The 27,570-nt window shown below is 42.7% G+C and overlaps 1 protein-coding gene across 2 annotated transcripts; it reads left to right on the top strand.

The window, feature by feature from the left end:
* Positions 1-37: 37 nt before the first annotated feature.
* On the top strand, positions 38-27,153 carry timm50 (translocase of inner mitochondrial membrane 50 homolog (S. cerevisiae)). Of its 2 annotated transcripts, none has more exons than XM_058079627.2 (11): positions 38-307; positions 1,457-1,616; positions 3,172-3,203; positions 9,097-9,118; positions 17,719-17,777; positions 17,862-17,981; positions 19,539-19,643; positions 20,085-20,183; positions 25,890-26,046; positions 26,157-26,263; positions 26,342-27,153. In XM_058079627.2, the coding sequence occupies exons 1-11, from the start codon at positions 101-103 to the stop codon at positions 26,438-26,440; spliced, it is 1,167 nt and encodes a 388-aa protein (XP_057935610.2). In that variant the 5' UTR covers positions 38-100; the 3' UTR covers positions 26,441-27,153. The 2 variants fall into 2 exon arrangements, with proteins under 2 accessions (XP_057935610.2, XP_057935611.2); XM_058079628.2 differs by lacking the exon at positions 38-307 and adding an exon at positions 1,218-1,386.
* The last annotated feature ends 417 nt before the right edge of the window (positions 27,154-27,570 follow it).

The raw sequence follows: 27,570 nt of genomic DNA, 5'->3' as shown, positions 1-27,570 counted from the left end.
AGTGGCTGTCACGCCTGTCACTCAAACTACACGTAGCCAATCGGGGGGCTTTGTCCTTTCGCTTGGAGTAGTAGGCGCTCACCGGCAACTGCCATCCAAGATGTCGGCAACGTGTGTGTTCCCCATGTGTGTGCGAGCGAGCCGGGGCCTCCTCCGGCTCAGGAGCGGGGTGGCGGGCACTTGTACGCCCACTGTAGTGGACATCGTACGGACACTTTCCACGGACAAACCGCCTGCCGGGCAGGGGGGTGCGACGGGTGGTCTGGCCCAAGCGATTCTCCAGGAGAAGCTCCAACAGCAGAGTCAGGTGAGGGGCGCTCGATTTGTTCAAAACGTCAACGTCAGCAGGGTGCGAAAGAGAAAACACGACCACACTGTAGCACAAGGTTGCTAACCAACCAATTTGAGACGCACTGGGGAATAAAACAAATCACTGTATTGGAATGGCCAACCTGCTGTTTGATTATTTTACGTCCAAATATATTTCAGCGAGACACAGGGACAAGCACACAGCATTGTTACCGTGATCACTTACATCGAGAAACGTTGTAAATAGAAAGCTGTCCTTGAATGAATCGAATAGAAGGAACCGTCGCTTAGGTTAGCTAGTAGGTCCACGGTTAGCATGCTAGCACTGTCATTGACTGTAATTCTGGGTTTTTCTAAAGTTAATCATTACGAAAGAGAAACGGCACCTGGTGCTACATCTCAGTGTTGTTGAATGTGTGCTTGTGACGCCAGTTAGTGATGACAGTGAGCATTATGTCAGCTAGTGTCATAACCGGAGCTTCATCTGGTCACCCTTGATGGCAGCACCCTGCTAGCACGCTGCCCTTGTATGTTGGAGTTGTTAAGTAAATGATGCTAACGGTGAAGGTTTGTTGGACGTGAAGGTCCCTTTCCCTCCTCCACCCACCACCCCCGTCCACTACTGTAGAGCCATTCCTTAGCCTATTTTCTTCCCGGAGCTCTTTTCTACTTCTTACCCCAACGCTTTAGTCCGCCCCTTGAGAATAGGTTCGTAGCCTACCTTTTTAGCCCACTCTCTTAGGCGTATTTAGCTCACCTTCTTAGCCCCACACGTACTACAGCTCCACTATTAGTGGGGGTTATGTCTCATGTCTCAAGACCACCTGCTAATGACGAAAAATTGCATGTAAGTGAGCTCCCCAAGCCCTCCTGCTAGCTTGATGTTGACACCTTTTCCTCCCATTTAGGATCGACATTTGAAATAAGTGACTGTTGTACTTATTCGATTAGAATCAGCCCTTCTCCACATCTAGCCATTGTTCACTCGTGACGAAGAATGATAGAAGCCTGGGAATATCTCATTCCTTACTACGGCATAGTGTCACAGCCATGGAAGACAGCATTCACTATGTCCAGGTGTCAGTGAACGCTTCTCTTTGCAACATATTTGTGAGCTGACTTGTCGTCAACACATTCTTTCATCCAGGGCCAGTCTCCCTCAGAGGCAGGTAAAGCTGAGGACGACGGAGAGCAGACCGGGGGGGACAAGAAACAAAAGGAGAACACGGCGTATGCCAAGAAGATCGTCTTCAGGTTGGCTGGACTAATGGGTCTCGGCGGGGCTGTTAGCATCGTCTACATATTTGGTGAGTGGACTTGTTCATCTTGTTTGTCTTACTGCAGTGGTTCGTGGAGAGCGACAGCAGGGCAAGGCTGGAGTGCGACATTGCACCCAGTTTTGCTTCTCTGACGTGTGAATGTAAACTGGTTCCACTTTGTGACTAACACCAAGAGATGCATATTCTTGCACCATGCGTTGCACTGCATTTTGCTGGGCTCCACAGATTCCAGGTCATCATTAGGTGTAGATTTAGCTGCAAAGTGTGGGATATGGCATTTGAATTTTATAATTTTCTTTCTAACAGAGCTGCAGGAAATAGTCTGACAAACATTCAGATTGAAGTGAAATTCGTAGCGAATGCTGTTTAGTGACAGAATGGTCTAAAACAATGATGTTGATCTGTTCATCGTCTAGCTACAGCCCTCTTTCATCATCATCCCCATTCAATGGCGAGACAGGAGAGATGGAGGGGTGTGATTGGCTTATCACTCCGCTGCTTCCTGCCTGAGGGACAGCCCCCCCAGGTGGGTGGAGCCTGCAACTGTCACTCGGAGCAAGCACCGGTGTGAATTTGCAAGATAAAATGAGTCTCACTACGTCCGTTAGTCAGACAGTATAGAGAGATGTATTTGTCATATTTTGGAACGATTTTGGGACAGCGCAGATATTCCAGATTTGTCTGTCAAGGGAGCTGTTGGAATGACACTTTCATCTGCTGGCTTCTTTATTCATTTTGTGCGCAAACCACATTTGGATTTAATGGTACTTTTTCCAAGGAAAGGAAATATTGTGCGCGAATGAGGAATCATCAGGCTGCAGGAAATGTTGCTGACTTCTCACATGCTTCCTTCAGCCAGCCTCTCCCTTTGTTCTCCTGTCATTACCTTGGAATAACAGTTTTGCACATTTGGAATATCATATACTTGGAATATATGGCACGTGGGTTTGTGTGGTTTAGTCCATTTGTGACATCCTGGAAATACCAGGCGGTGATCACAGTGCTCTTGGATGCTCATCACACAGGTTTGTGTGTGCTGTTTTTGTTGTACTTGCGTCACTACACTCCATCAGTGTGCTTTGTGGAGGCAATGACATGCATGCAGACAACATCTTCTGTAAGTCTCCTCCTTATCGTCGTATATTTCTGTAAGTTCATTTCAAATGTTCTAAAGAGACAAAAGGACGTGATGGGAGTGTTGATGTTTGAATATCACAGCCCTGCACTTGGAGTCATTGTAATTGTACTAGGAATGTCAAAGCAGCCCTTTGCTCCTGGAGCCTGTGTGTTTTATTGTGACCACACAGGAGCTCTGTGAAGGTGTCGATCAGCTGACATCTGACACTTGCCCTCTTATTGTATTGAACTTAAAAATTGCTACACTTATCAGAACTTGACACAAGAAAGAAGTGATGAGGAGACCATGTATGTAGACTGTATTCATCATCGCCATCATTTTCACCAAACTGGATGAAAGCTGCTGTCTGCTAAAAAATGCTTGTCATGTTTTAATATATGACCTGATCCATACAGAGTTTCAAATGTGCATTGTATTCACATTTCTCTTTCTTTTTTTATTCAGGCACCAATTCAGTTGACGAACAAGGAAATCAGGTACGTTTCTATTCGCACACACACCTCACCGGCACACTTCAGCATACGGTTGTGAAGGTCGTATTCTTTCACGTCCTGCTTGCCGGTGGGAGCCGGTGTCACATCCCCCCACCCCCATCACAGGTGGGAGATCCTCTTCCTGTCACGTGGGCGGCGTGAGGGACACACTTCACAGGTGCCTGTGATGTCTTTTGGAGCGAGAGCACACTTATCTCACCTTTTTTAAATTTTTTTAAAGGCTCCTTTTGTCGACACTGCGTGGCCACGATGGTGCTGCTGATGAGGCGGCACATACGTGTGACGTGAGCCTCTTTCACGCAGACATGCCAACAGCATTTTTTTATATATATATACAAGCTGTTTTGCCGTGCTGAGCTGTGACTTTGGGAATGTCAGAGCCATCAAAGAACCCAAATTATCCCACTTCCAGCGCTTAGTAGTCACGTTTACATGAGGGGTTTTTCCTCTTTCCGAATGACTTTTACGAAGACATTGGGCATGCGCAGTAAAAGCGTAAACATCAACATCACGAGATACCGGCTTCCCCAAGTTTTTTTTTTTTAAACTTTCACTCCGTATTGCCAGTTTTTCATTCATCCAGTCTTGAAATTTTGTTTGGATCAAAAACAAACTTTCCACAACAGTCCATTGCTCGCCTCCATTTTTAAAACTGAAGAACATCTCTAGCTGCGCATTACGTCATATCTGAGCATGCGCTGAAAGAACGCACCCGGGATAAATTTAAACAGGAAAAGATCCTATTCAATCTTGCTAATATTTTATAATTAGATTATTTTTAAAGAAAAACTGGACTTGTGACTAAAGTATAGAAGGGTTTAGATTCTGTTCCATAGATAATCGTAATGCACACGAAAGCTGCTTAACAACAGAAGAAAAACATGACGATGAAGAACCCTGACAACTTTCCGTTTGAGCGGGTACAAGATACCCCAATCGGATTTGGGGAAAGGAATATTCCACCCCTGTGAATCCGGTTATATGTTCATTCGGATTAGCACTTTTCTTTCGGAATGAGGTGTATACAGAGATTCAATTCCTTCCGTTGGAACAAATAAACCGAATGCAATTGGAATATTTGGGTGGCTAATGACAGCTACTTGCAGTCCGCACTTCAAAGGGCACACTTCTCACACCATTAAGAGACTTTTGTTGATCCCACAGAACCTTTGGACTTCCACTTGACGCTTCCTGCCTTCCTCCTAGCACTTTGAAGCCTACAGCGTGGGAAAGAAGTCTGCCCCTTTTTATTGAACCTTCTAAAGAAACTTGATTGTCACCCATTTCCATAACACTTGATGCCCTTTTCCACCTCCCTGCAGCCATCAGGTCTGGACTAATGTCCATTCATTGTAAATAGTAGGAACCCGTTTAAATTGTCACCTTTTTTTCTCAAGCTCCTTTATGAGATTCATCAAATCAAATCATACAGTATATGTCAATATAGGTCATGTACAGTCAACAACAATCATTCATTTGATTTACACAGTTTCCTTTGAATATGGTGGTCCACTAAATATGTTAGCCATAAGCCTACTACCGACATAATTCACGTATCAGAAATGTTTGATACCATGAACCACATCTGTCCTTACTGTTATTGGCAAACATAGCCAAAAGAGTATAAGCAAACACAGGTCCAGTATCGGACTAGTGTTGGTATCCAAATTCAGGAAAATGTGGGTCGGTGCATCCCCTACACCCTACGTGCACCCGCATGTGCACATCCTGAGACGAACGTCCGCGTCCAGCTCCCATCAGACGGCACATGTCACGCATCAGTGTGACAGCACACTTTTCTCACCTGTGCCCCCCCCCCCCCCCTTCACACACACACACACACACACACACACACATCACCACCACCATTTGCTAGACAGATTGTCTGTCGTCCAACTCAATGATATCATGTTTTTGTGCCTGGTCAGTAATACAGCAGCTACTTTTGATTTCAGGTCCAAGTGACATTACTTTAATAATTCTCTTTAAGTGGCACCAGTGATTGGCAACTCTTTGTAAAACTTTCATATTTTATACATCTCCTATCTATGTACATGTAACAAGGTCAGTCAGCATTACATTTATTAACGTATTTTTCATTTGGCTGCCTTGGTGATATCTGATTCCAAATGAGAGGTAATGTGGTGTCTTTGTAGATCTGGAGAAAGCCTATGACAGGGTGCCTAGACAGGTAACTGTGGTATAGTATGAGGAAGTCTGGGGTGACAGAGAAGTATGTTCAAGTGGTGCAGGACGTGTATGAGGACTGGAAGACGGTGGTAAGATGTGCTGTAGGTGTGCCAGAAGAGTTCATGGTGGAGGTGGGACTGCATCAGGGATCAGCTCTGATCCCTTTCTTGTTTGTAGATGACATTGTGATTTATTGTGAGAGTAGCGAACGGGTAGAGGAGATGCTAGAAGAGGTTTGCCCTGGAAAGGAGACGAATGAAGATTCGCCTCAGCAAGACAGAGTATATGTGTGTGATTGAGAGGGACCCAAGTGGTAGAGTGAGGTTACAGGGAGAAGAGATACAGAAGGTGGAGAATTTTAAGTACTTGGGGTCAACAGTTCAGAACAATGGAGATTGTGAAAAGGAGGTGAAGAAGCGTGTGCAAGTAGGAGTGACCAGGATGGATAGGGAAAAGCTGGAAGATAAAGAAGTGGTGGGAAAAAAAACAAGCGTCTCATTTGTGGCGTCCACTTCCTCTCAGCATTCATCAAAGAGCACACTTATCTCACGTGCACATCCTGAGACGTGTGCCCACGTCCAGCTCCCGTCAAACGGCACATGTCACGTATCAGTGTGACGGCACACTTATCTCACTTGCACCCCCCCCCCCCATCCCTACCAGACAGCGACTTCAAAGACATGATATCATGATATATGATATGTCACATTATAGCCCCTCAGTAATAAAAGAACCACTTTTGTCTTTTGGCCACAGCTGGGTTTTTTTAGTGGCCCAAGGCCCAGTCTAAAAATATGATTTACCAAGAAAACACATTTTTGGGGGAAAAATCAGCAGTAATTTTACAAGAATAAAATAAGTTGACTATTAGGTCTAACAAGGAAAATTCCCAATTTTAAGACTATGTTCCTAAAAGAAATGTACATATATATTTTCCCTCATATTATTACTACTTTAAAGTTGAACTATTTAAGAAAAGGGCTGTTTTTTTAAGTTGGGGAAAAATATATAATGTGGGAATAAAGTCAAAATACTACAAGAAGAGCATGTACAGAGATTATTCAGAGAGTATAACTATTTAGGGTAGGATTGAATAAATTAAATTAAATGAGCTTTTTTCCTTCCTACTCTTTTTGGACATAAGTAACGTGTATGCATGTTTTAAATAAAATTCAATCATTACCTTAGTTAGAAAATTGAAGAAAAAAAAATAACACCAGCAAAAACTGGGAAAAAAGCGCAAAGACCCTAGTTGCCATGAATAGACTCATCTATGTGACAAAGCTGCAGTACTCGGCATATCTACACTACATGTGTTGCAAAATATCAAAGTGACCACTTCAGCCTTTTGTGTTTTTTTTAGTATGTGGCCCTTTTTGGAAAACTCTTAGACACCGCTGATCTAAGGGTTTAAATTTAATTTTATTTATGTACCTCAAGTGATGACTTTGTAGAAGAAATACATTTAAATATCTGAGCTAAAGTGTCAAGGTGGGCTACAACAGTGTGCCTGTTTTGATTTTTATTTTCAAAGACTTAAATGTGACTATTTCAAGGTGCATAAATGTAGGTGCAACCATTTTCAAATGCATAGTAATGGAACGGGACATCAGCGTGGGATAGAGGTCAGAGGTAGTCTTTAGCTGCAATGATGCTGCGTGGCCTGCAGAGGGCAGTAGTGCACATGTGTTGAGCACATGGACGCGAGGACGCTAGTAGTCAGTGTGGACCAGGGTGTTGTCTGTTCACAACTGTTGATTGTTTCCTGGTCAGCCAACAAGCGCAGAGGCTCCCTTCAAAGTGCAGGCACACTTCTTCCACCTTCCTCGTGCTACACTTAGCCCAGTTGTCTTCTATATGCACACTTCACCGTGACTTTCTGAGCGCTCCTTCAGCGGGGCTGTGAGCTCCGACACTGGACACTTGCATATACAATCGATCATTTTGACTTGAAATGTCCACTTATTCCATGATAGTAAGCAGAAGGCCACCTGTGATCATGTCACATGACACAAGATATGAGGTTTCATTGGGGGAAAAAAGTTAGCAGGATTACAATAACATTGTGGCATATACTGTACCTGCATATACATCCATATGTTGGGTTTTAGTGGAAGTTATAGTTAAATTAACACCTAAGTCACTCACATTGTACCCAGCACCAATGCAATGCTGTAATAAACCACTAAATTCAATAATTAAGCCAAGCGTGTGGGGGAGAGAGAGGCTTATCGGAAGGAGAAGTCTAAATAGTTTTGACTGTTCATTTCATAGAAGCAGATCCTTTAACATGTTCAAGGACATGTTAAAGCTGTGAAACATTCCCTAAAAACTGGATAAAATTAGTTTATTATAGTTATTAAGTACCGCTATGACCACCGTTTCCACCGAGACTTTGAGACGTGTGTTCTGAGTGACATTCTCACTGGATCTAAGGAACACTAATGAGATTAAAAATGCTGGCTGTGATATAAATATTTGGAATCCAGTCCCTTGGTGCTTGTGATTCATGGTAACATTTGTAGGGACATAGAGTATATTGTGTTGGGAGTTGATTCCGGCTCGGCTGTGGGAACCCACTACCCCCCGTTCTCACAGAGAACTGAGGTGCCAATGAGGGCTAAACGGCCTCATTCACACCTCGCTCAGTCTGAGGAGCTCTTTTACAGCTGTCACTTCTCTGTGTTAGTCTGATGAGCGCATGAGGGAGAGCTCACAGTGTTCACCTCAGCTTTCCCGCCAGTCAAATGTGTTCTCATCATTTTATTGGGTACTTGTGTTTCTGATAAGTTCCCTGTTTGTCCTCCCACATAAATCAACATTAGTATTCCATTGTGTTACTAAAATCATTACTCTTTTGGGAAAGACCCACAGGCACTGGTCACATGGTTCACACTCATCGTCGTTTTGTTTACAAAGCCTTTTTTTTGTATATTTTAATAATTTCAGTGTACCAGCATTGCTATTTGATGGTGGTGTATTTATACTGTAGTGTGAGCGATAACTATGTGTTGCAAGATCAATCATCTGTCCCATCCCTGTCTTTGAATGTCACTGCAGGATTTGGACATAAGCTGCTAATTAATGCAATTGCCTAAATGATTATGTTGCTGTTTTGCTATACAGCCACCAGGTGGCACCCTTCACCCATATGTTATCATGTTGCAGACATGTCTGGCATTAAAAGTGACACTCTTTGATTGTACTTTCCATAATATTGTGTCACCACAGTACTAAGACTGTTTATCAGTAGCCCTCTGGTGCATGTCATTGCATGGCCTATGCAGAGGCAACCTTGTACCGAGTGTATCCCTATTGATCTGCGGTTCAGCATTCGCTCCCCCACACTGGGAATTTTAAATAATGTGTAGCTGCACATTTTGTTAGCACAATACCGTATACTGTATGCCAGTAATTGTTTCATGTCTGCAACTGAATTTCAAATGCGCTTAGTAACCATGAGATACATGTTATAGGGTATGTAGGAAGTGTGTCCATTTTTCCCGGCTTTTCGCCATTCGCTGGGGGTCTTAGAACGTAACGCCAGAGAACAGCTGTATTGGTATGTTGAGGGAATCACAACGTGTCACAACTGAATTACCTCCTGTGTTGGTCTGCATCACAATGTGGATAGTTGTCATGTGACTATTTTTGTAATTTTTCTTTTTTCTTGTCTCTCCACCAGATTTCTGACGAGTTTGACAAAGGTGAGTGTGAACTTTTTGCTTATATTCAGAACGTAGGTCAACATGAAGTAAACATGTCTCCATGTCAACACATTTTCTCAACTCTTGCGAAGAGTTTTTTACTCTGAACCTTTCCACTGTTTGTGGGGCTAATGTTTTTAAGACTTCACATTACGTGCAGCAGAGATCAAATGATCATATTGTGCACTTAAATGTGTCTTGCACAGACGTGTGTGTTACTTAGTGTGTTTTATTGACATTTTTGGCACTGTTGTGTGTGTAGGTGTCAGTGTTTGAATGATGGATCACTGCAGACCATCAATGGCACTGCCAACTGCTGTGTGTGTGTGTCCCAGCCATCCATATGCCCATGACCCATCATTAATCCGTCCCCCAAACTGCCATCTGACTACCTTAATCATAAACACCTTTTTATGTGGTAACGGTTGAGCTATCTTCCATCCATCAGACAAAAGCACAACTTTTGATGCCATGACACAATCCATTCTAAAGCTGTAATAAAAACTACTCAAAGCTTCTGAGAAAGTTCCAAGACCCAACAACATGTCCACACGATCCTTCTGTAGTAGCGGTGGGACATTGTATTGTTTGTATGGTTACACCAACATCTGGTACATGTATAACATGCCTTGTAGTCCCAACCCGGGTCTTTTCCCATTTACTTTCCTCATCTAATTGTCCAGATCATGTTTTCTAAGATGCGGTTCTTGCGGTTGTGATGGTTCTTAGCTGCAGATTGACAACACCTTTAGATCCTCAGCACCAATTAGACCCCCACTTTAAACGAGTTCTGATCGCCCGCTGATACCAATAAGCACTTTGTCAATAGCTACTGAGTGTCAATAGCCAGAGGCCCAGTCTGTCCCCGCACGCATCCTCCCGCTCGAGCCTCCGCCTTCATCCATCATGAAATAGTCCCTGTGGGCCACTTTGTTCTCATCTGTGTGCTGAACTCCCTTTCTGTCTGTCATTGTGTCACCCTCCTCCGCCTGACTTTGTCTCTCCTCATATTCCTCAAAGTCCATAGCTGTCCATCCATCTGTCTCCATCTCTGTTTTGGCTCTGAATGCCAGAGGGGGGAGAATACCGATAACACTCGTAATGTCTACACATCATTCATCATGATCATATCTGTAAAATGAGAAACATTTCACCAAGGAGCAGAATTTGGTCCAGAGAGTTAGCAGTAGTTTGGATGGAGGAGGGAAGGATTGATGTATGAAGAGGAGGAGGACCGGACTTGCAAAACCAAAGAACTATTGACCAGTGAGAGTATTGGTATCAGCAGGCGATCAGTGTGAATTCAACTGGGCCATTTTGGCGCGACAGATTGACCGCCCAGCTGTCTCACACGTGCCTGCACAACACACACACACACACACACACACACATTAAAAATAATTTAGCACAAATATTCAGACAAGTGTTGACATCACCATTTCAATGAGAAGCAGGCTTGTGTTTGTGGTGTGGATTTCAAGACATTGATTTCGGTAAAAGCTGATAAATGCTATTGTATGGCTTTCGTGCTTGCTTCTCTTCAGCCAAGCTCAAATAATAAGAGCCAATTATGAGCTCAACAACCTTTTGGGGACTTGGGGTCGAATCATCTCTGATGGGCTTAGGGACGGGGGTTAAACTTTGATGATCCCTCAGGGAGCAGAGATAGTTAGTTCATCTCTGCTCCCTTGTCTTCCTCCTCCACCTCGCCCATTCCCTCCTTCCCGTCCTCGTCACAAACCATGCCAACCCGGAAACATGAAACAATGTGTGTACTCAGCAGTGACGTCACTAGAAAAACTATTTTACTATGTCTTCCTTTCCTTTTCCTTATGTGTGACTAGTAAACTCAAGCATCGGTTTTTGTACGCCCCGGTTTTTGGATGATTCGGTTTTCTGCGAAAATGTTTGCCCATATTTTGCCTCAGTTATCGTCCATAATCTCATTTTTCGTGGAATATTAAATGCAACAACTCGTCCGTTAGCTCTCTATTGTGTCCTTCCGCGTATCCGAATGCATTATATAATATACATGCATTTTATTTTGAGCACGACTACTAAATAACTTGCCACGGGGCTAAAGAAAGTTTTGCATGCTAGCAATTTAATAAAAAAAAAAGATGACACTGTTGAATTACACCGTTCCAGGATGAATGGGAAGTCCGCATTGACAATATGTTCCATGCATTAGAATTATTTTGCAATCTTTTCTGCATGTGAAACTGTAATTATTTTATATTAAAATGTATGCTTTTATATTTATGTTTATCTGGAAGGGATTCTTTAGGTTTACATTATTTTCTAAGGGAAAAAATTGCCTCAGTTTTTGGATGTTTCTGTTTTCGTCTAACCTTTTGGAACGGATTTATTCTGTAAGTCGAGGCAATGCTGACACACGTATTGGTGATGAACAGGTGCATCTGAATAAATTAGAATAGATTTGGAAATATCGAAATATTTCAAGAATGTATTTCTTCTTTTCCTAGTCGTTTTGATGATTGTAGCTAATAAAAGCCTCAAATTCGGGCGACTTCAGGCGAGAGGCGGGCTACACCCTGCACTGTTCGCCAGTCACACTCAAATTCATACCTATGGACAATTTAGAGTCGCCAGTGAACCAAACATACATGTTTTTGATTTGCATGGAGAAAACCCATGCACGCACGGGGAGAACATGCAAACTCCACACAGAGATGCCCACCGCAGATTCAAACCAAAATCTCCCAGATCCCCTGACTGTGTGGACAACATGCAATTCAGTATTGTTAAAAAGGACAAATGCTCAACTGGTTGGAGCTCCAATTCGCAAATGAACTGAAAAAACTTCCTGAGTTTGAATTGAACTCCGGAAGTCATGAACATAGAACATGAACACATGTAGAGTCTTTGCCTTCACAATAAGAACATTTTGGCTCGCCCCTGACGATTTTATTATGCTTTTATTACGAAGAAAGGTAATTTGTTTACTTGGAGTTATTTATTGGAGGTAGTTTGTGTTTGCAATGTGCTGTAATCAAGGCATGGCTTAGTGCTTGTTTACAGGAACAGCCATCGCATTCCTAACTTGTGATTTCACTTCTTCATGTGCATGTGGTGAACATTAACAGCAGGTACACACACACACATTAAACAGGCCGGCCCACGCTGTCGTTTGTCACCCAGAGAAAACAGACGATTGACAAAGGAGGAGGAGTAGAAGGAGGAGGTTGTGTTGTGCAGCAGATGCTTGCCCTGTTTTGGACCCCCCCCCCCCCCCCCCATTCATCTCCACTTTTCCCCTCCTTCATCCATCCACTGAAGTCCTCTCTCAGTAATGTTTGATTTCTTCCATCCATCATTCATCCCTCTTCCCCCGTGCACCTCCTTCCTCATTAGCTCCCTCTCTCTCCTCGCCTTCTTTCTCTCTTTCTCCTTGCATTCCTCAGCCGTTTCTCTTCTGGCTTTGCTTTCGTTTCTTTCATTCGTTAATGTGCTCACTCTCTTTCCCGCCCTGCTTGTTTTCTTCTCCCGCTCCTCCCGCCATCATTTCCTTTCTGTCCATCTTTCTTTGTTGTTTGTGGCTGAATTTGTCCGCCGATGTTCAAATCACCTGTCCCACTGTAACCAGTGACCGGGACGGTCAGAGGACGGACACAGGCAGTCGCGATGTGACAGGTCCACTCAGCGAGGCCCCTCGCACAAAGACACAACTTTGACTATGAAAGGAAGGGACCGTTAGGCGGGCAAGAACAGATGAATGGAACGGAAGGTGGCCTCTTTCTTCCTGTCTCTTTCCACTAAATTCTCCTCTTTCCCTCTTCTTCCTCATCTATCCTGCAACCGTTTTCTCTCTGAACGAGGAAATCTGATCAGAGATTTCACCTATAAAGTGCAGCCGTTCTTAGTGGAGAAGGAGGCGGTCCAACAGGTCATAGTGATGTTGACATAGAGAAGCTTTTGGAATGTTGGCTTGCACGTTGTTGTTGTCAACACTTTGGGTCCTGATGTGGGTGGTCACATGTTCAAGTGCTGATGGTGATCAGGCTGATTCCTTTATGTTCATGCATTACTTTCACACAGTCCTCAGTCTATTTATCATGGAGTCCTCCGAATAATCCAAGAAAAGCAAAATAACACCAGCCTCTCGCTCTTCTACTTGTTTCCCAAGCGCGCCAAAGAAAAGGAAAGCTACCATCTGTAGAAGTGAAATCAAGGACATTGCAAAAACACATGAAAAGGTCTGCTCCCAATAAATCGCCAGAGATAATATTTTTTTTTGTTCCATTTAATTTATTTCATCATGTATTCTGTGTATAGTGTGAATGTCCTACTTGTGCTAGAAACGGGTTTACCACATGTCGTAGCAACATTCGTAAACCGAGGACCTCCTTCACTTTCTTTTCTTATTCATCACAAGAATGTAAACGGGAAGAAAGTTTAGTGTTCAGACTAGTGAGCATCTAGCCGGCACTTTCTCACCACAACTCAACCTAGTCTGTTTGGAACCAGTTCCAGGTGGTGTCGTATCAGATGGTTTGGTTCACAGCTGGGTTGGATTACTGCGGTCACACCAGTTTCTACCTAACTGGACCACGTCAGAAATCAAACATGATTTAAAGTGGAGCAGATTGTGTTATAGCGTTCAATAGCAATGTGCTTATGCTGACCTACGCAATATAGTAATTCTGTCCGTTTCTATTCCTGTGGTGTCACCAACTTAAGTGGCCACATTATTATACTGTATGTAGTACTAATTGCACTACTGTTGTTGCTAAATGTGCCAGATTTGGACTCAAAGTAACAAAAGTGTAACTTTGACTAAAAACGACACCACTTTAAAACTATTAAAACCCGTTTAAAGAGGTGTACGTCAAAAATGATAATTTTAACTACAACAAAGCATGTTGAGAAATGTGTAATCCACCGATCCACAGCAAACTCTTCCGTATGACACATCTTGGGGAGTTCGGATGTTTTTGTGTTGGCATTAAATACTATAATTTTAAAAAATGTAAATACATATGTTCCACTTGTGGTATCACAGTTTGGGTACAGTCTTCCCTCGCTACATAACGGTTCACATATTGCAGACTTTTTCTTTTTCCCTTTGCATATGAACATGTATTGTGTTCTGCGTCCTGATTGGCAAAAGGATTGTAGACCTATCATCAATCTCCTCTTGGTCTTCCTGTGCAGTAAAGAATGCGTTCAGCTTGCCAAATTTCCAATCCATAAATGTTCAATTGCTAGCAGTGTGACTCGGAAGTGCTGTATGTTTGAAGGTTTTATCTCCGACAACATCCACAATGGCAACAAAATGTTTGCCACTGTCAAAGGCACCTGCCGTCGCACTTGAAATGCAAAGGAGGAAAAACAACGACGAGCAATATGTTTTTACCAAGGATACAAAAACGTTACAGGATGGCACGGTCAGAGGAATAAAATATGAGTGAGTCACTTCATAATTTCTTGTGGGTTAAACATTACAATTCAAACAAAGGTTAGATAGAACTTTTTGGACTGTTTTGGATTGAGAAATTAACAAAATGTTAATGCCTATATTGAGAAGTGTATAAAGTGCATAGTGAGGGGTTTTACAGCCTTAAAACATTTATTATAATTGTAAAAACTACAACAAAGCATGTTGGGAAACAAAATTATTCAGTATAAAAATGGCTGGTCAAATGTCCTCCTCTTTTCAATACGGATATTTGAAAATGATACACTTTAGAGTTGAAGGTATAATACCGTGGGACATGTGATAGAATCTCATACCGGCCCATGTTTAGTCTGCCAGCATGAGAGCACCAGACTAGATTGGATTCATTATTCCTGAGAAGATTGAAGTATAAACTATGGCGGCCATGTGTACAACTGTGTACAACTATGTATGTATGTACAGTGAAGAAAATAAGTATTTGAACACCCTGCTATTTTGCTATTTCTCCCACTTAGAAATCATGGAGGGGTCTGAAATTTTCATCGTAGGTGCATGTCCACTGTGAGAGAGATAAACTAAAAAAGAAAAATCCAGAAATCACAATGCATGATTTTTTAACAATTTATTTGTGTGATACAGCTGCAAATAAGTATTTGAACACCTGTGTATCATCTAGAATTCTGACCCTGAAAGACCTGTTAGTCTGCCCATTAGAAGTCCACCTGCACTCCATGTATCATCCTGAATCAGATGCACCTGTTTGAGGTCGTTAGCTGCATAAAGACACCTGTCCACCCCATACAATCAGTAAGACTTTAACTTGTAACATGGCGAAGACCAAAGAGCTGTCCAAAGACACCAGAGACAAAATTGTACACCTCCACAAGGCTGGAAAGGGCTACGGAGCAATTACCAAGCAGCTTGGTGAAAAAAGGTCCACTGTTGGAGCTATCATTAGAAAATGGAAGAAGCTAAACATGACGGTCAATCTCAATCGGAGTGGAGCCCCATGCAAGATATCACCTCGTGGGGTCTCAATGATTCTAAGAAAGGTGAGGAATCAGCCCAGAACTACACGACAGGACTTGGTCAATGACCTGAAAAGAGCTGGGACCACCGTTTCCAAGGTTACTGTAGGTAATACACTAAGACGTCATGATGTGAAATCATGCATGGCACGAAAGGTTCCCCTGCTTAAACCAGCACATGTCAAGGCCCGTCTTAAGTTTGCATATGACCATTTGGATGATACAGAGGAGTCATGGGAGAAAGTTTTATGGTCAGATGAGACCAAAATAGAACTTTTTGGTCATAATTCCAATAAGCGTGTTTGGAGGAAGAAGAATGAAGAGTACAATCCGAAGAACACCATCCCTACTGTGAAGCATGGGGGTGGTAGCATCATGCTTTGGGGGTGTTTTTCTGCACATGGGACAGGACGAGTGCACTGCATTAAAGAGAGGATGACTGGGGCCGTGTATTGTGAGATTTTGGGGAACAACCTCCTTCCCTCTGTCAGAGCATTGAAGATGGGTCGTGGCTGGGTCTTCCAACACGACAACGACCCGAAGCACACAGCCAGGAAAACCAAGGAGTGGCTCCGTAAGAAGCATATCAAGGTTCTAGCATGGCCCAGCCAGTCTCCAGACCTGAACCCAATCGAAAATCTTTGGAGGGAGCTCAAACTCCGTGTTTCTCAGCGACAGCCCAGAAACCTGACTGATCTAGAGAAGATCTGTGTGGAGGAGTGGGCCAAGATCCCTCCTGCAGTGTGTGCAAACCTGGTGAAAAACTACAGGAAACGTTTGACCTCTGTAATAGCAAACAAAGGCTACTGTACCAAATATTAACATTCATTTTCTCAGGTGTTCAAATACTTATTAGCAGCTGTATCACACAAATAAATTGTTAAAAAATCATGCATTGTGATTTCTGGATTTTTCTTTTTAGTTTATCTCTCTCACAGTGGACATGCACCTACGATGAAAATTTCAGACCCCTCCATGATTTCTAAGTGGGAGAAATAGCAAAATAGCAGGGTGTTCAAATACTTATTTTCTTCACTGTATGTAACTAGGTATGTGCTTATTATGTTCCTCTTCCCAGATAACTGACTGGATGACACATTTCGGTCCCCACCATCTTTTTGCTTTGCTCCTCCATGCATCCTCTCATCGCTTCCACTTCTTCATCACTAATCTCATCTGCTCCGCACCACCTTGATTACCATGATAAAAGACCACCCCCCCTCCCCCCTTCTTAATCTGTTCCAAACACGCATCACATATACGCACAAGGATGATGATATAGGGATGCAGTGTAATACACACACACATACATTCTGGGGCCCTATTATGGGATATGTTTGGTCAGGGGTCCCGAGGGAAAAAACCCTACAGCCACGCTTACACTCCCACGCTGTGTCTGCGTGTGTGTTTGTGTGTGTGGTTAAGCATAGTGATGAGAGATGTTATCAACCCACTTTATCTTCCCTTGACTCAAATGTGCATCCTCTCTTACACCACCTGAGCAGTCTTGATAGAAATAGTCCAATTATTAGGTAGCAAATGCTGTGCCACAAATTCTGCCGCAGAGCTCTTCATTTAAAAATACTTATTGTTGCGCTTGTAGAACTGCACTGTATGACACTGACAAGTGTTTGTAATAGCTCATGTTGCGACCAATGTGTGTATATGCAGTGTTACCCGTGAAATGTCTAATAGCGAAAGGACTATGGCAGATGGCCGCTGCTTCCTGCTTGAGCACGCTGCTATGAACTCTGGGGGATGGCATCCCCGGGGACCACAGCGTCCTAGCATCAGCGTGTGTGCGCTTAGAGATGCGGGCACGTGCTTGCCGCGATTGTAATTGTGTTTGTAGTGAAGAGCCCACAGCCCCACGGGAAGCACAGTCTTTATTATTATTAGTCATTAACGCGTTGCCAGCTGGGGGTGTCATTAGCTGCTTAGCTAGCTTCCCAGCCCAGTCATCAGCAGGTTGCATCACTAGGCTGAATAATGGCTCATCTGGACTGCGTGGTTGTCATCTGTCTAGTCACAGTCCATCTACCTGCTCTTCTTCAGTTGTTAACGTGCTTACATAAGAGCTGAGCCTTGTGTCACATCACTTAACAATGCAGAATCGTGAATTTCCAAACCTTGAACTTGCCCCTGTCTGTCAGACCCACCGGTGGTCCAGCAGCTGAGAAGAACTTTCAAGTACTTCCAGGACTACAGACAGGTGAGTGAACCCGCATGACCTGTGAGCATTCAGTCTGGGCACGCATCATTCTTGCTTAAACAGTTTGTTTTTTGATGGCGTCAGATGATCATCGAGCCCACCAGCCCCAAATTGCTGCCCGACCCCCTGAAGGAGCCCTACTACCAACCTCCATACACATTGGTCCTGGAGCTCACTAATGTGCTGGTACACCCGGAGTGGTCGGTACGTCTACGCTACACTCACCTGGTCCACTCTGCTCCACCAGGCTGCCACTTTTATTTACAGGTAGAGAGGGTATCAAGTGTTTGTTTGCGAGGCGTGGCAACATACCACCTGTCTGCTGGAAACAACCCCTCCTTATACACGCCCATTCTTTGTTCACCTCCCTGACAGGTGTGCAGCAGCAATCATTTGATCTGATGCCTCACAAACAAAAAAACAGTCAATGTAAGATGTCATCTGGGACGCTAACTGTTTACTACTGCCTTGCGTTTTTATAACACACACACGACAGTGAAGCAAAGTCTTTCAAGCTACTCTTTTTTATATATATATATATATATATATATATATATATATATATATATATATATATATGATATTTCATTGTCTCCCAATAGAGGAACCTGGGGGGTACGTTACGTTTCATTTCAGTCGACTGTCGTCATCAACGTCCAAACATTTCATTCTTGTTTTTTTTACCCTACATTTTATCATTATATTATGACTTATAAAAATAAGTATTTTTTTCTTTCATTTTTATGCTATTAAAATTACATTGCTTTTTCCTCATAGTATTCTTATAAATGACAACTTTTTAGCATTATTTCGCAACTTTTTCTATTAATATTTTGACTTTAGTTAAATCAGGGTTCTCAAACTCAATTTACCTGGGGGCACTGGAGCTAGGGTCTAGGCAAGGCTGGGCCGCATCAGGTTTTCAAAAAAAAAAACGCATTTATTAAAAACAGAAAAATATACAAATTTTTCAGTGCTTTGGTTCAGATTTTCTACAAGAAAAGCTCTGATAAAACATTCCACTGTTCTTAAATATCTTAATTTTTATTTTTCTGCACAAAATAAGATGAAAAATAAATAAACAAATCAAGAATAAAGAAAATCAATCAATCAGTAATAAATAAATATAATAATAATAATAATAATAAAACGGCAAATAATAAAAACTTAAGAAACCACATATAGTTGTGGGTAGACAAATTTTTTTCAGATTAAAATTAACAAAACATTATTAAAGCCCTGTAGACATGACAAAACACAACTATAGTCACATTTATACTTTTTTTTTATTTACAACATATTGCGCCACTGCAGGGTCTTGAGACACATGCTAACTCGCAAACTAGAGAGCTAGCGACCTAAAAAGTAGCCTTCAAGTTATTTCCTTTAAACTTAAATAGCCCAAAACTTACCACTTCCACACGGATAGGGAGGATAACTATTAACAGTTATTTAACCTTTAACATGCACATTAATCAAACGTAATCATTTTTTCTGGGTACATGATACCATACATCATCCATATCAAACTTGCGCGGGCCGCACTAACATTAAACTTTCATATCAAGGCGGGGGCCTCAAACTAGTGTCCTGCGGGCCATATTTGGCCCGCGGGCCGCGTGTTTGAGACCCCTGAGTTAAATGATATTTTAGACTAAAAAAAAGACAGCTGCTGGATTCAAATGCCCCCCCACCCCACCCTAAGTAATCATCAATGTGGGACTGGCATCTCGCCTCACTGCTTTCTCTGTCTGCTTCTAGCTGGCCACTGGGTGGCGCTTCAAGAAACGTCCAGGCATCGACTACCTGTTCCAGCAGCTTGCCCCACTATACGAGATCATCATCTTTACTGCCGAGACTGGCATGGTGAGACACACACACACTTGTGTTGTTTATCCCCACACAATGTGTTACTGTCATGCAGATGTGAGCTGATAGCAAAGTTTATTTGAGCAATTTTACAGTCTGAAGCTCACAGGCCTACAGTGAGAATAGGTGCTATCATTTTTGTATGTGAGATTGTGTGTGTGTTAATTGCTTTGTTAATGTCTGCTGTTCACATGCAAAAAGTCTGCAGACGCTCCGTGGACGCTTTGACATGCTAAAAGAGTCATCAGCTTAGCCTGTTGTCCCCCAAAACACAACAGCGCCGAGCTTTGCGGCACACTCATGCAGGCTGCTCTCATTTTCACTTGTTTGTGTACTATTTCTGTGACTTGGTTTCATTTCAAACCACAAAGCTTTCTTGGGCGGTTTTGGTATTGACAATGAAACTTTATGGTTTATTTTCAACGTGTGTTCATCCAGACGGCGTATCCGCTGATTGACAGCATCGATCCTCAAGGTTTCGTCCTGTATCGCCTCTTCAGAGACGCTACGCGCTACATGGAGGGTCATCATGTGAAGGTGTGTTTTTTCAGGAATCATCACGTCAATAGAAGACAAACACCTGTAAGATGGAGGAGAGTTGCTACATTAACCCTCCCCCCATGCCCCCCATCCCTGCTCGTCATCATTGATTCCTACTTGCCACAAAAGACATCCTTAATCCGCCCCCACACCCACCCTAACCCTCTCAGGCCTCATTAGCCTTTTGCCTGGTTCCTCCTCTTCCTCTTATCTCACCTCCCTTTCAACCATGTTTGGGTCGTCGCTCGTCTTCGTTCGTTCCCGCTAATCCCCACCATGCCCCGCCTCATCTCAAGCTGCCCTGTCGACTCCACTCCACCACCGCCCACCTACTCTTAACTGTCGTGTGTGTTGTATTGGGGGGGACAAGGAGCCCGGTAACCTACTTCTAGCATCTCATCTCCATAACACGGCAAGATGATGCTGTGTGCTCCATATGCCGACACGCGGAGAGAGTTCCTGCTGGGAATATGCAGAGCGAAAGTTTATATCATCTTCATAAGATCCTCCATCTGAAAGTAAAAAGCAGAGCTATTAAAAAGAAAAACAAAAATCTTCATGGAGCTATAACTTTATACCCAAGAGTATACAAAGCGTATTCTGAAAATAGCACATTCTAAAAATATCATTTAACACGAAAACTTCTGCATAAACATTCCTCACAATAAAAAAAATAATCTAGCAAGAAAAAGTTGTAACCTGACAAGAATAACAATGTAATATCAGAAAAAAAAATTATTTGCATAAAGTTGAAATATAAAACATTTTCGCTAAATATTCTGAGAAACAAACAAAGGTGTAATTTTTGGAAAATTATGGTGCAGAAGAATTAACAGTTTCAAGTCAAATTATTCTGTATAAAAGAATAAAGTGGAAAAACTACAAGAAGAAAATTCATAAGAAAATGCTTGAAATAAATGGGAAAACTATCTTTAGTTTTATGAGAATAAAGTCAAAATATTAGGAGTAAGCAGTCGCATTGTCACAAGAAAACTGTCTCAATTTTACGAGAATAAACTGGCAATATTATGAGGAACAATAATGTAATTTTATGAGCATTGAGTTTAAATATTAGAAGTTTTAATTATTATTATTATAAGAAACAAAGTTGTGATTTTTCGAGAATTAGGTTGGAGAAGAAGTTCAAATATCGACTGTGTCTAAATATGTATGGAATTAAATCCATAGAAGATCCACGAAGATTATTTAAGAAGAAAAGTGAAATATTTGGGAGAAAAAAAACAGCTAAATTGGGAAAAGATGAGCAAAGGTCATAATAATAATACACCTTTTCACTTCCAGTATATCACAAAGCAGAGAGTCAGTTTTGTCTTGAAATATATGATACTAGTATTTATGATACTGTGGTCTTAGCAAGTCTAATAAATATCGAAGTGGCCCTTGTGTCAGTATGTGGTCCTCGCTGGAAAGATTTAGATACCTGTGGTGTATACGTATCTTTATACTTTATTCAGCCAGCTTCTTCAGTGCAGGTTTTCATAGCTGTTTGATTTAGGACGTCTCCTGAGTAGATGAGACAAGTAGCAGTAAATTAGAAAGCAGCTTTTTTATGAGACTCTCCAGCCTAACGAGCGGCACATAATGGTCACAGTCTTTCTCGCAGCATCCTGCTATTGTTGGCTGGCCCGCATCCCAGCGTCTAGATCAGATGTCTTATTGTTTGCCGGTCGCGGCGGTGAGGAGCACAACAGAGTCGGATTAACGGCAACATGCTTTTGTGCCTTCCGCTCAAAGTGCATATCTCAGCACATCACTGAAGCACGGGTGGCATCACGCCTTCAAAACAACTCTTTGACTCTCACTGTCTTATCTTAGCCTCTAAATGAGTGAATGCATGCAACGGTGCACGCCAACACATTGTCAGAACATGCTTGCAAAGTCAAGTCAGGGGAGACTTTGATGCAAAGTGAGCTCATACTTAACAAGGTGTTTATTGTGCTGCTCTCGCTTTTTACTGCACATAAACGTGTCTGTTAAATAGCGCTCAGGCTTTGCGGCCAAGCCCTCAGTGTGTACTGCTTTAGGCCGTGCATAATGCAACCTTGTGACATGCACAGATGCACTCCAGCTGTCACATTTGCCATTGGCATGTTTTGCTTTGATGTAAAAGTTTGTGTGTTGTTGTTTCTAATTGTGATATGTCACATTACCTTAAACCCCTTCACGGGTTTTCGAAAATATATTAATTCAACCAACGTTTGCTGGTGGGGTACACCCTGGACTGATGGCCAGCCAACCACAGGGCACATAGTATAGACAAACAACCATTCACACTCACATTCATACCTATGGACAATTTGGAGTCGCCAATTAACCTAGCATGTTTTTGGAATGTGGGATGAAACAGGAGTACCCGGAGTAAACCCACGCACACACGGGGAGAACATGCAAACTCCACACAGAGATACCCAAGTGGAGAATCGAACCCAGGTCTTACCCAGCTTCTAGCTGTGGGTCCTCCATGCTAACCATTCGTCCACCGTGCGGCCTAAAAACTGTCTAAATGAATTAAAATACAAATGTAAAGCATTCAGAAAGACTCATTCAAGAACGTGTGAATATGTAGTATTCTACACTGCTCAAATGGTGTCAGTCATTTTCGGTGAAACACTCGAGCACAATAGGATTTTATTGCAGCTTTGATTGATGCCGCAACAGGTACAATAATCAACTCCACCCCCACTCAGCACACCTATCTTATTAATGTCTTCAATGGTTTATTTTCTCTTATGCCTACTGTATTGGGAAATAGGGTTGTTATTTCATTTCTCAAGGGCTCTAATCATGTTGAAAAACATATTTAGAAGGTTGTAAATAGGTTTACTATGCTCTTAACTAAGAAATAATATTCCATTTATTAATAAGGAATCCTACTTTGCAGAAATTAACTTATCGCTTTCTAGCAATAAATGAGGGATGTGATAAAATTGAACAAAAAAAAATGTACTCTTGATTCATTGTAATTTCTAAATGACAAAAAAAGTAAAAATTTTACTCAATGACCTGCCTTACAAACGCTGCCATTTTACAAATTTATTCTCAGGAATTTACAACTTTATTGTACATTAACCATTTTTTTGGCTATATTACATATATGATCTTAGTTTTTTTTCTCATAAATTTATTCTTGAAATCTCAGATTTTTTCCACCCCTCAATGTCCGTTATCTAAAAGTGTAATCTTTATTTTAAGACAGAAAACTGAGATTTACGTTTAGATTTTTTGCCTAATTGTGCAGCGCTAGCCTGAACTTGGAAGTGGATAACTCTGTCGCAGAACAATAATTTTATTTGCTGTGGCCTTGTGGCTTTATTCTGTGGATGTCTGCAAAGCTGTTGTCCCTGTTGCGTTATCTCGGACCGCAAATCATCTCCATCACCCTCATTTTGACAGACGTAGGACCTGCATGTACGAGGTCATCCGTAAACAATGGGTGCAGGTCAGCTCGGTGTTGGAAATCCCCACCATTGCACTTGAAGTATTTCTGTGCTTGCAGACTTTCTAGGCCTTGATTGTGTTTTGGCTGTGACCGTGTGAAGGAGCAACTAACAGTCAGGCCTAACATAACGGCTTTCCTGTTGTTGTGGGCCTTCACGTCACATGTTGCCTTTATTAAAGCAGGACTTTTTTGCGTGTTTGGCAGGTGTTCACTCTCTAAATCAGTCGGATTCATGAAATAATTTGCTCCTATGATTCAATAGCTGGACATTTTCGACGTACACAAAAGGCCTATTGCTCTCAAATATTAGTGAGAGATAATCTGTCCTCCTCACAGGGGCGGCATATGACGCTGCTCAATCGACAGCATGATGAAAGCACCGCTGTGCCAATAAATGTACAATAAATGAGCAGCTTTATTGTAGAGAATCCATTGTATATTATTTACCTTCCTTGATTGTTATGTACTCATCAGATTTTTAATCCGTTATAATTCAGTTTTATGAAAATGAAGTTCGGCTGTTAAAATATTTTTTTCACAAAAGTTGCCACGCAGAAAATGTTAGAAGTATAAAAACGTATTTGGGAGTGAATGTTGGTGTTGAATAAAATACAACGTGTATCTTTAGGCTTAGTGTGTCTACCTTTTACCGACATCTCTTTGCCTACTGTGTTCTATCTGCTGCCGTTTTTTCAGTAACTACTCTAAATGTATATAGTTTAGTCATTAGGTCCTCAGTAACTACTCTAAATGTATGTGCCTCAGTAACTACTCACTAATTCCTCATTAGTTAATTACTTCCTTGGTAACTACTCTAAGTGTATGTGGCTTAGTCATCAGTTCTTCATTAGTTCCCCAGTAACTACTCTACTCATTAATTCCTCATTAGTTAATTACTTCCTTGGTAACTACTCTAAATGAGTGTGTCTTAGTTCCTCAGTAACTGCTCTACTCACCAATTCCTCATTAGTTAATTACTTCTTTGGTAACTACTCTAAATGTATGTGGCGTAGTCGTCAGTTCTTCATTAGTTCCTCAGTAACTACTCCAATTATATGTGCCTTAGTTCCTCAGTAACTACTCTACTCATTAATTCCTCATTAGTTAATTACTTCCTTGGTAACTACTCCAAATGTATGTGCCTTAGTTCCTCCGTAACTACTCTACTCACTAATTCCTCATTAGTTAATTACTTCCTTGGTAATTACTCTAAATGTATGTGGCTTGTATGTCATCAGTTCTGTATTAGGCCTTTACTAGTTTCTCTGTAACTACGCAAAATGTATGTGCCTTAGTTCCTCAGTAACTACTCTAAATGTATGTGCCTTCGTTCTTCAGTAACTACTCTACTTACTAATTAGTTCATTACTTCCTTTGTAACTACTCTAAATGTATGTGGTTTAGTCATTGTTCATTAATCCTTCATTAGCTCCTCATTAACTACTCTAAATGTATGTGACTTCATCTCCATTTCTTCATTAGCTCCTCAGTAACTACTCTAAATGTATGTGACTTCATCTCCATTTCTTCATTAGTTCCTCAGTAACTACTCATTAGTTCCGACAGTCACTACTCTAAAATGTATGTGCTTTAGTTCCACAGGAACTACTTAGTAACTAACTTCCTTAGTAACATTTAGCTGACGCACATTTAAGAGTTTGGCTTTCAGCTTATCTTTCATGGCGTTTCGTGGCGCCTCGTGTCAAGATGAGAACTGACCACACGCCGGCACACAGATGGCTGCTGTCAATAACCCGGGTGACAGCGTTTGACCAGTGACGTGTCTCAACAAAGGCGCTCATTGACCACGCTGTCATCGCACTACGTGAGCGACCACGTGGCCCACAATCAGTCAGACCGGTGCTTCCTGCATGTCAGGAGCCCAGGTATCTTCGAAGGTTTCACGTCAGCTCCGAGCAAATTATTGTTGACTTTTTATGTGTTTAGAAATGGCCGACGGTGTTGAACAGCATGCCCAGGGGGCACGCTCTTTGTATTCATGGCTTGTGAAGAGGACTAATGTGTCCACTGGGGGTAACACACACACACAGCACCCTTTGGAGGGGGGTGTGGGTGAAAGCACCAGATGAGCCTGGTGTTGGACAGCAGCGTCCCTCTCCATCTGTCACACACACACACACTAGCAGAATGCATTAGAGAAAGTGTGTGTGTGTGTTTTATTGCATAATATTAAGGATGTTTATGTGTGTGTGTGTGTGTGTGTGTATGTGTGTGTGTGTCAGGATGTGTCATGTCTGAATCGTGACAGCAGCAAGGTGATCGTGGTGGACTGCAAGCGGGAAGCATTCAGCCTGCAGCCTTTTAACGGGATGGCCTTGAAGAAATGGGACGGCAACTCCGACGATCGAACGCTCTACGATCTTGCCAACTTCCTGAAGAGTAAGAACACACAACACACCACGCAATGCCACCTGGATGACGACGACTTCTTCTTCTGCTGTTTCCTGTCCCACCCCTCCTTACTATCCATCATGTCATCCTCCCATCAGCTATCGCTCTGAGCGGCGTGGACGACGTCCGTTCGGTTTTGGAGAACTACGCCATGGAGGACGACCCCATTGACGCATTCAAGCGCAGGCAGGCACAGCTGGCACAGGTGGGCGGAGTCATGTGCATGCGAACATATGTGTAGGTTTGTGTTGACCGTGTGTGTGTGTGTGTGTGTGTGTGTCAGGAGGAGGAGCAGCGCCTGTCAGAGCAGTCCCAGCAGAAGAAACAAGGAATGTCTCTGGGCTCCATCGCCTCGCGCTTCTGGCGCTCCAAACAACAGTGAGCCCTGCCTCCTCTCTGACTCACACTAGTCGCTGCCACTGAGGGGAGGGGCCAGAGGACAGCCGGGGGAGGAGCCTTGGTCGCAGATCATGTTTTGGTGAGATGGGCCTTGGCGCCCAAAGGACACGAGCAGCCTCCAATGACGTGAAAGAAACACTTCCTGCTTTTTGGATGAGAGGTTTTGTGGACGGGGGAGCGGCTTATTGGACAAATGAGGAGGGATGCGGGTCAGGTGAAAACTCTTAGGAATGCCAGAGCCGCCATCGCCATTTCGACCTCAAGATCTGACCTGAGAACTCCAACCACCCCCCCATCCCCTCCGCCAAAATGTCTGTCTGTTGTCTGCGAGCTCACTGACGGACTGACGGTGGACTCATCTTTGTATCAATAAACACAAACACCACCACATCTTCGTTGGCAGTTCATTTCAACGTGATGACGGTGAAACAAAACAAAGATGGTGACGCCAAACATTCTTTTTTACCAACTATTTATTGCAAATATGTCTTCGTGCTTCGTGGCGTTTGCTCTTCATCAACACACGAAGGGCTTCCTCTCCACAGAACCACTACCAGAACTCTCAGAGTTCCTCCTCGTGCTCTCATGCGTTGTCCTGCTGCACTTCGGACTCCAGCCGAGCCCGCTGAGGTTCTGCTTGTTGAAGGCGGTGTGAAGTGTTGTATGAGGGCGTCTCCAATAAAAGGAACCAATCAGAGGCAACCTTGTTTGATTGTCGTGTCTTTTGTGCTGGGCTTCTTCTTCCTCAGCAGGTCCACTTGCATCTCAGGAGGCGTCCTGTGGTGTGACATCATGAATGTGATGAATATTCTTCACTTCCTGTCAGGGTGCTGTGAAAAGAAACCCCAGCAAAAAAAAAAAAACATGCTATTTTCTTAGGTTCCTCCACTGAGTCACGGACTCTAGAACCATCATCACGTTCTTCTTTATAGCGGCCTGGCCTCCTGGCGAGAAGCAAAGCCCAAACAGAAATCTTCTATAAGTGAGAACAGACATCACGCTGAGTCTCCAACCTCTTTGGGCCCCATCCTTGAAGACCACCAGTGCCGCCATGTTGGATGGCGCCGACCCGGAGAGCCGCAGGAAGTTCCTGTTTTGGTTCTTTAACAAGCT

The sequence above is a fragment of the Doryrhamphus excisus genome, linkage group LG8 (genome assembly GCF_037039965.1).
Source record: "Doryrhamphus excisus strain RoL-2023G ecotype Guam linkage group LG8, RoL_Dexc_Guam_v1.1, whole genome shotgun sequence".
Lineage (NCBI taxonomy): Eukaryota > Metazoa > Chordata > Actinopteri > Syngnathiformes > Syngnathidae > Doryrhamphus > Doryrhamphus excisus.
The sequence above is the reverse complement of the archived record's forward strand: the minus strand, read 5'-3'. Positions and strand labels throughout refer to the sequence as shown.